This window comes from Phaenicophaeus curvirostris, chromosome 26 (assembly GCF_032191515.1).
Source record: "Phaenicophaeus curvirostris isolate KB17595 chromosome 26, BPBGC_Pcur_1.0, whole genome shotgun sequence".
NCBI classification, from domain to species: domain Eukaryota; kingdom Metazoa; phylum Chordata; class Aves; order Cuculiformes; family Cuculidae; genus Phaenicophaeus; species Phaenicophaeus curvirostris.
In genome coordinates, this window is record NC_091417.1 from 6610129 (window position 1) to 6619308 (window position 9180).

Here is a 9180-nt window from a genome sequence, read left to right on the forward strand (position 1 = left end):
ATGAGTTTCAACCACAGAGGGACACTCCTTTCCTTCAGCATCCCCTGTGTGAAACACTGTTTCTTGCTTCTCATTTGGATTTCTTCAAATCCAGCCTTCAGCCACCAGACCTCATTTCACCTTGGTCTTCCCAGTTAAGAAGCTCACTCAGTATCAAATCTCTTCTGGATCAAATGACTACTTTCCCCTCTTTTCTGTTAAATCAAGCAGGCCATGCTCTTCTCTTTTCCAGGAGGATCTCAAAGTGGTCCTGTGGTTCTTCCCTGAGCTCTCCTATTTTTCAATCATCTTTTTTCCAACAACAGAGGACAAAGTCCCAAGTAGGCATTTGTTATCAAAAAAGCATTCCCCAGCCACTGCACAACCTTAGGGTTTGGGGAGCCTGATGCCCCATCCCACTGCTTGTTGAGTCATCACAGTTACAAAATTTTACTTAATTTAATAAAAAAACTATTAAAAAGAATCTTTGCTTTACATAGTGACAATGGCCCAACTACTTGCAGTTGGGGCTCAGCCCATGTGGCTCAACCCATTATGGAGTCATAGGAAGGGCATGAAGCAAGTCCAGAGGAGGCCATGGAGATGATCCCAGGGCTGGAGCTCCTCCCATATGAGGACAGTCTGGGAGAGTTGGGGTTGTTCAGCCTGGAAAAGGCTCCAGGGAGACCTTACAGCAGTTTCCAGTACAGGAAAGGGGCTCCAGGAAAGCTGGGGAGTGGCAGGGATAGGACAAGGGGGAACAGTTTTCAGCTGAAAGAGGGGAGATTGAGATGAGATCTTGGGAAGAAATGTTTTGCTGTGAGGGTAGGGAGGCCCTGGCCCAGGTTGCCCAGAACTGTGGCGGCCCCATTCCTGAAGGTGTTCAAGGCCAGGTTGGATGGGGCTTGGAACAACCACATCCAGTGGGAGGTGTCCCTGCACGTGGCAGGGGGTTGAAACTGGATTGGCTTTAAGGTCCCTTCCAACCCAAACCATTCTATGGCTTTATGATTATTACAAGACTTAGATTTACTACTTTAAGAGACATTTCTCTTTGAGAAATTCCCTTTTCCTGTGCTCGTGCAGGTATGTGCAAGCACCACAGCTACTCCTGCTGGTAACCTATCTCCTTCTGCTGTCTCCGGCTTTCTACTGTAGAACCTGTGCAGGCTCTTGCAGGGAGGTCTTCCTGCTTTTCTGTTTCTATAAGTGCTATGCACATCTGTTATGCTGTCTAAATAATAATAGTGCAGCTAAACTGGCTTCCATTTATAGCTGACCTGGATAAGTTGACAGGAAAACACTTCCTCTCCAAAACCAGCATATATTTTTGGCTTAATTTTAGTAACACTGAGTTTATTGCCCATTTATTTCACTGTTACGTACCTGGGGAAACAGAAAACATTGGCTATGACGCACATGCCATGTCACAGCGTTAGGCTGCCCTTCCTAATCAAACACTGCAGAACACTTTTCAAACAAAGAGTGCAGCACTAATTAGATGGCATCTTCCAGCTAGGGAGCTCCTCATCAAAAGTGAGATCAGACAACACTTCTTCTTCGAAGTCAGGCTGTTCCAAGGACAATTCATTGACCTGGGAAGACAAATTAAGAGTAAACTTCATTCTATACAACATATTTTAGCTTCATCCCTCTGCACCTGGAAACAATATATTTTTATCACATTCAAGAGAGCCTCCTTGTAATTTACCAACTCAGGAACATTTCTGATTTGGAAAGGCTTACCAAGACCACAAGTCAATGAACCAAAAAGAACAGTTCTCCTCCAAAGCAAGTCCTTCCAAATTCCTGCCTGTCCCTCTTCCTATCAGGCTGGAAGGTGCGGAGAGTGCACCAAATCACCTCTCCCAGATCTCACAGGGAAGTGAGAGGGGAGGAGAGGGATGACTTCTGATAAAATATAGATTGGAGAAGCAGCAGGCTTTCTGTTTCAATTCACTGCTCAGTGCTCTTATGGTCACTGCATGTTAGGTCTGTTCTCTGCAGGTTTTAGAGAGGTCAAACAGAAGGGGCTGTACAGAGGAAAAGGCAGAGAGAGAACAAACCAGCAGAAATTTCAGCTTCTCAACTGATAAAACAAAAATCTGATGGACATTTGTTACTTCCTGCACGCTAAAACGCTCCTGTTTTACTGCTGCTCTTCAGTAAGACCGTTCTGCTGGTAGACAGCAGGTGACTCAGTGTCATCAAATGGAATAACATGTCACAACGCTCCTGAGACACTTCCTCCATGCAACTGCAGGAAGTTTGATGCTGCTGATGCATCATGTGAGAGTGACGATTGCAAGGAATGTTCTATCAGCGATCTCCCCTGGTAAGCAGCAGTGTTTTCAAACTAAGTGAGATGGAAATCCTCTGCTCAGGACATGCTGTGTGCAAAAGCAGGTATGTAGAACTCACCTCACTAAGCACGATGATTCCAGTTTTACTGTTGTACCTGGGTATTTTTGTTCAGTTCATGCTAACAGATCCCACAATTTCCTGCAGGGATTTCACCAAAGCTTTTAACAATCATTCCTTTTAGGGTAATTATAAATTTAGGAAGTGCATTTTTAGATGAGGAGGTTGATTTATTTAAGAGGTCATGAAAAAAAGATTAATTTAACTTATTGTGACTTTATCAGGGTTTTCACTCTTGTAGATTCTATGGGGAGAGCAGCCCTGGGCGCTGTGAGGTGTCAGAGTTGTTGATCTGCACCATAACAGTCCTCTAGCTTTCCTGTGCTAAAATATTCATGCATTTAGACTAGACATAAATAGGAATTTCTTTACAATGAGAGTGGTGAGGCACTGGAACAGATTGCCAAAGGAAGCTGTGGCTGCCCCATCCCTGGAGGTGTTCAAGACCAGGTTAATGGGCCTTGGGCAGCCTGATCCAGTGGGAGGTGTCCCTGCCCATGGCAGGAGGGTTGGAAGCAGATGATCTTTAGGGTCCCTTCCAACTGAACTCTTCTATTAGTCTATGATTCTATGATGATTTCTGCACAAAGATACCCCCAAAAGTACACATTTTAAAACCTTAGCATTCCGTACAACTCCAAGATGTAATTGCTTCCTGGGATTTAAGTCGAGGTAATTGCTGCATAAAAGGAGGATGGCAGAGGCTGTAACAGCTAACAGCTTATCTTCAGTCCCTAGATGTAATCTGCAGGCCCCGTGCAAAAGCTAAATATCCACTAGTTTTACCTGAACAAGCCCCTTCAATTCCTCTTCTGTTAAGGAGTCTGTGGGCTCCTCTTGGGTGGAATTGTACTCCACAGCCACTTTCCCATTCTCTGGAAAAAGCACACAGAATAATCAGCCAGAGGCACTGTTAATGACTGCTGTCTGTACCAACAATAAGCCTACTCTGAACTCCAGATGGAACTACTCTGCTTCACAAGGGCTTCCAGAGCGAGTGGCTGGTTGGCCTGAAGGAGTTTGTTTCTTTCTCTGGTTTACTTCCTTCTCTGCTCTGCAGAAAACCAAATGATTTTACAAAACGGATCCAGAGACCCACCTTTTGAAAGAACACCTTAAAGAATCCAGAGGGGGAATCTGGCAGAGGGAAGGCCCTTCTCTGTAAAATGAGGACAGAGGCACTGACTGATCCCATTGAGGTCTGTCCTGACAAGCGTAAGAGATTAATGTACTCAGACACCACAAAAACAGGCATCACCTGAAAGTTCAGAGAGCTGGAACCCAGAGAAAGCAGATCTAGCAGTTCCTGGATAGGCATGGAGCCAGCTTCAATGATTAAAAACTCAAAGGAGACAGTAGCCCCGAAGAAGCAACACTGAATGCAACAGTGGGGCAGGGTTTGATGGCACCTGGCTGACTTGGAACCAGGACAGGAACGTGCGAATTGCTGAGATTCAGTTCATACTCCCCCTGGAGCCAGAACATCTGCACATCCCTATTTGGCATGCATGCGTAGTGTTAAAAAGCTTGCTCTGCCAGCAGTTTCACTCTTGGAATTGGAATTTCAGTGACTCATTTATCATAAAAAAAGCTGACCTCCTGCTGCATTTTCCTTTCACTCACATAGCCCATAGGGTGGAATCACTCTGTTAAATCATTACAGGCCACAAAACAATTTTAATTTTGCCTGAGACCCGAAAAGCCTCCATGATTGCCAAGAAAGGTTCACAGAAAAAGAATTCATCTCAATTATCACGGGAATTATAATACCATTATCTCAAATATCCCAATGTTTAATACAAAACCAGGCCTTACCTAAGACTACAAGAAATATCTTCTGAAATGCGCTGGACAAAGCCTTCCCGACTGCAAGTTTCTGAACTCTTCTTGAGGCTTCAAGAAGCTCGAGAGGATCTGAACACAACAAGCAGTGTGTCATTGATATTACGATGACACTCTGCCTGCAAAGCACACCAACTGCAACTAAGACATATAACCAAATAGCCTTATGGATCTCATAAGAAACCTGCTTATGTTTTGGGAGTCGCCAGCAGCTCAGCAGCACCCTCACAGAGGCTTTGTGTGCCAACCCAGAGCAGACCATCCTCAGCCCTGTGCCAGGACACTGCCTGGAGCAGCAGGCAGTGCACAGCACTGCTGGCACCTGAACTGTGACACAGACACAGATGAATCAAACAGCATGTTCACACCAGCAGTGGCTGTGATAGGGAATGATAATGCTTCAGGCAAGAGGGAGAGGAGAGAGGGCAGCAAAGTGATACAAGTGTGAAGCAGGGAGGGAAGAGCATGCTCAGGATCCCTTGCTGCATAGCGGAGCAGCTCACAAGGCTCTACATAGATCCTTGCCTCCAGCTACATTCAGATATTTTGTCAGACCCACGATAGATGGACCTGCGCCTGTGACAGCTGCTGAGACTCCCAGCTAAACGTACCTTCACTGTTTCCTAGGTCTTCCTCACTGAGGGCAACTCCCCTAGTGCGTACTCCGTGGTTGCGCAGCGTCACCTCTACAGCACACAGATATTTCACTGATCGCTTCTGTAATGTCTCTCCCAGTTCCTCATTCTCACCATCAAAGCCAGATACGTTCTGCAGCTGTTGGGAAGAGCAAAGATAATTCATTTTTATTAAATAGGAAAGGGATGTTATGAACACTTCAGCCTACACCTGCACACACCAGACCTTCTCTGCACAGTGCAGGGTTCCAAGGCAGAAGCACATAGTGGAGGCAGAACACGTATGTTCACTGGATCGACTCTATTTCAGAAATACCTCACAGTCTCCATCCCTTGGGAGTCTGCCACCTCAGTCACTTCCAGCACACGAAGACATCAGGCCCTGGCACTGCTTTAATTGTAGCTGTCCCCATTTTTATTAACAGAAGCTGAGCCAATACTCTCACTCATAAAAATCTTCTCTCCCCAGGCTTTCAAAACACATCATTTGTGGCCCAAAGCACAGCTCATGGAGCTATCTATTATTTACTGATTTGAGGACAATTCTAATTGCTGCAACAACTCTAATAATAAAAGGATAAAAAGAAGGATGATGGATAGGTGAATATAAAGCATCTCTTACTGTGATGATGCGACTGGACCAGCCACTGAAGCCAAGGTAGTGGTTGGCCAACTCCTGGCACTTGTTGCTGTTGAGAGCAAAGACTCGTTGCTGAAACCCCTTCTGCTTGATGCAAACACAAACCTGTCCAGGAAAGAAGTAGTGGGGTTAGGCAGGCTTTGATTGCAAGGTTCTCACTGCAGACACAACGCTGATTGCTCCAGCAGAGCCATCTGAAAGTAACACCTATTCCCTGAACGCATACGTGCTCCTGAGGTGTGTTAAAATATGCTTTTTACCAAGGAATGACCCCTGCAAATTTTTCCACAGGAGGGATGTTTCCATTTTACTGCCTAAATGCCACCTGGGTGCCAGTGGAGCAGGATGTCACCGTGGTGGCAGCACCAAGCCACAAGTTAGTAAACAGTTTCCCTACTATCCAATCTAAACCTCCCCTGGTGTGTGATTTCACGTAATTCTATCCTACCACTGCTGAGCCCTGCGAGTTTCACGCCTGGAGCCGTTCTGCTTACCTTCAAGGGAGATTTCTGAAACAGACGTTGCCCGTTGCATGCACGCTGGGCTCTGCTGGCATCTCCAGCTGAATAAAACTTAATGATGGCGTAATAGCCAGGCCCTGCCACGGCAGCATTTCTGTGTGTTCGCACTGAATAGAGTGGCCCAAATTTGCGGAACGCTAAAAACAGGCAATGCTGAGGAAAAACAAGAGGAAAATAGTGTTTTGAAATATCTATGGGTGTTCCAGGGGCTGAGCAACAGCGACAGAGAGGACTATTGAAAAGACATAATTATCTAGAAAATGAAGGAAGCTTTTAGTACTGTTTAATGGCAATAAGCCTTGGGATAAACAGCGAGGCTGAAGATGACTATTGCTTCATAAAAATAAGCTCAGCCTGTTTGGACTGCTGACCCTGACATCTCACCTCTGTTATCATCCAGCTGCTGCATCAGGAGGAGAGCAGACAGATGGGATTTTCTGTCGCTCTCTGTCCTCCTTATCCCAGACTCTCGGCCACCCAGCTCCTTGAGGGTGCACTTTTTTACCACAGCTTGCAGAGAAACATCGGCACAGTGCTTTGCAGGTGGACTAACAGGGTTATTCCCTGTACTCCGTAGCATTTTTGTGCAGAGAATCAGTGCACAGAACAGTGCTCGACTTGGCACTGGGGCAGAATCACCCCGGGCGTGGCCCAACACCCCCTCAGGGCTGCCCTGCACCCATCACACCTCAGGGAGACAAGGAAACTGAAAAAGGATTGAAAACAACAAAAAAAAGGGAGGGATTCTACAATATATTGTTAGCACACAGGTGAAAGCATCAGTACAGATGGGGGAACTGCGGCCATAGATCCAGAAAAGGGAGAAGGATGGGGGGGGGTGTCCTGGTCTCTGCTCCTCAGCCCCAGGGGCATCCAGGACCCTTTCTTCAGCCCTTGCAGGGTCCGGGACCCTGGTCCTCAGCCCTGGGGTGTTCCAAGGACCCTTTCTTCAACCCAGGCTGGGGGCAGAGGTCCAAGACCCTCTCTTCAACCCCCTGGGGATAATCCTGGGTTCCCCTCTCCAGCCCTGGGGGGCCTCCAGGGTCCCCTTTCTTCAGTCCAGGGTAGGGGGTCTAGGGACCCCTTTTACAGTCCTGGGGGGGGGATTTCAGGGTCCTCTTCTTCAGCCCTGGGGTGGGGGTCGGGGGGGAAATCAAGGATCCCTTTCTGTGGCCCTCAGGGAGGGAGGGTCCAGGGTCCCCTTCTTCAGACCGGGGGGTTGGGGTGTGTGTGGGTTCCACGCACCCTCTATTCACTCCTGGGGGTCCCTGCTCTTCCCCCACGCCCCTCACCTCCAGCCCCGGCTGCGGCTCCAGCCCCCACACCAGCAGGGTCTGAGCGCTGCCCGTAGGCATCCGGAACTCCAGCACCTCCGCCATATCCCGCCTCCCCGTCCCCTCCCCTTCCCGCCCCGCCATGCCCCGCTCTCCCGCCTCTTCCCGCCATCGCCCGCCCCCTCAGCCGCCCCGGGGGGCTCCAGGGAGAAGGAATGGCGGCCCAGGAGCCTCTAATCGATCCCAACAGCCCAACGTCCACCCCACCAGCTCCTCATTCAACCCGCAGGAGCCCCGCGTCCGCCCCAAAGGTCCCAAGTCCATCCCAACAGAACCAAATCCACAACAGTCCCCCAAACACGCCCCCAGCAGTCCCCAATCCATCCCCCAACAGCCCCAATCCATCCCAAAGGTCTCAAGTCCATCCCAACACACCCGAATCCATCCCAACAGTCCCAAACCCCCTCCCCAACAGCCCCAAATTCACACTCCAAGCAGCCCTGCACCCACCCCAGTTCCCAAGTCCATCCCAAAAGACTCAAGTCCACCCCCCAACATTCCCGAGTCTATCCCAGCAGTCCCAAACCCATGCCCCCAGAAATCCTAAATCCACCCCTCAACAGTCCCGACTCCATGCTAACAGACCCAAATTCACCACAGCAGTCTATAAAAAGCAGGCTATTCAGCGTTTTGGCTTGAATAAAGGAGCGTGGGGGAGGGTCAAGGGGGGCAGAGGTCCAAATGTATTGGTCCTGATCGCTGTACCTGAGTTTAGGACAAATCACAGAATCACAGAATCACAGAATCACAGAATAACCAGGTTGGAAGAGACCCACCGGATCACCGAGTCCAACCGTTCCTACCAAACACTAAACCATATCCCTCAGCACCTCGTCCACCCGTGCCTTAAACACCTCCAGGGAAGGTGACTCAACCACCTCCCTGGGCAGCCTGTTCCAGTGCCCAATGACCCTTTCTGTAAAGAATTTTTTCCTAACGTCTAGCCTAAACCTCCCCTGTCGGAGCTTGAGGCCATTCCCTCTTGTCCTGTCCCCTGTCACTTGGGAGAAGAGGCCAGCACCCTCCTCTCTACAACGTCCTTTCAGGTAGTTGTAGAGAGCAATGAGGTCACCCCTCAGCCTCCTCTTCTCCAGGCTAAACAACCCCAGCTCTCTCAGCCGCTCCTCATAAGGCCTGTTCTCCAGCCCTTTCACCAGCTTTGTTGCTCTTCTCTGGACTCTCTCCAGAGCCTCAACATCCTTCTTGTGGTGAGGGGCCCAGAACTGAACACAGTATTCGAGGAGCGGTCTCACCAGTGCCGAGTACAGAGGGAGGATAACCTCCCTGGACCTGCTGGTCACGCCGTTTCTGATACAAGCCAAGATGCCATTGGCCTTCTTGGCCACCTGGGCACACTGCTGGCTCATATTCAGTCGGCTGTCAACCAACACCCCCAGGTCCCTCTCCTCCAGGCAGCTTTCTAGACAGACTTCTCCCAGTCTGTAGCACTGCATAGGGTTGTTGTGCCCCAAGTGCAGGACCCGGCATTTGGCCTTGTTAAACCTCATGCCATTGGACTCTGCCCAGCGGTCCAGCCTGTTCAGATCCCTTTGCAGAGCCTCCCGACCCTCCAGCAGATCGACACTTCCACCCAGCTTAGTGTCATCCGCAAACTTGCTAAGGGTGCATTCGATGCCTTCATCCAGGTCATTGATGAAGACATTGAACAGGGCTGGACCCAGCACTGAGCCCTGGGGAACCCCACTTGTCACTGGCCTCCAGCTGGATTTCACACCATTTACCACCACTCTCTGGGCCCGGCCATCCAACCAGTTTTCCACCCAGGAGAGTGTGCGCCTGTCCAGCCC

General features: G+C 49.3%; 1 protein-coding gene across 1 annotated transcript; it reads right to left on the reverse strand.

Annotated features, from left to right (window-relative positions):
* Positions 1-1306: 1306 nt before the first annotated feature.
* On the reverse strand, positions 1307-7440 carry RDM1 (RAD52 motif containing 1). The gene is made up of 7 exons (XM_069877150.1): positions 7331-7440; positions 6012-6191; positions 5500-5622; positions 4854-5016; positions 4216-4314; positions 3187-3275; positions 1307-1574 (listed from the first exon to the last, which is right to left on the reverse strand). Exons 1-7 carry the CDS (start codon positions 7415-7417, stop codon positions 1473-1475), a joined length of 843 nt encoding a protein of 280 aa, XP_069733251.1. The 5' UTR covers positions 7418-7440; the 3' UTR covers positions 1307-1472.
* Between the last annotated feature and the right edge of the window lie 1740 nt (positions 7441-9180).

Excerpts from the sequence above, each read along its gene's own strand:
- RDM1 (XM_069877150.1), bottom strand. The coding sequence starts at position 7,417 with ATGGCGGAGGTGCTGGAGTTCCGGATGCCTACGGGCAGCGCTCAGACC. Across the intron at positions 5,017-5,499 it reads GGTCCAGTCGCATCATCACA|CTGCAGAACGTATCTGGCTT; the intron begins GTAAGAGATGCT and ends TCTTCCCAACAG. Across the intron at positions 1,575-3,186 it reads AATTGAAGGGGCTTGTTCAG|GTCAATGAATTGTCCTTGGA; the intron begins GTAAAACTAGTG and ends TTGTCTTCCCAG.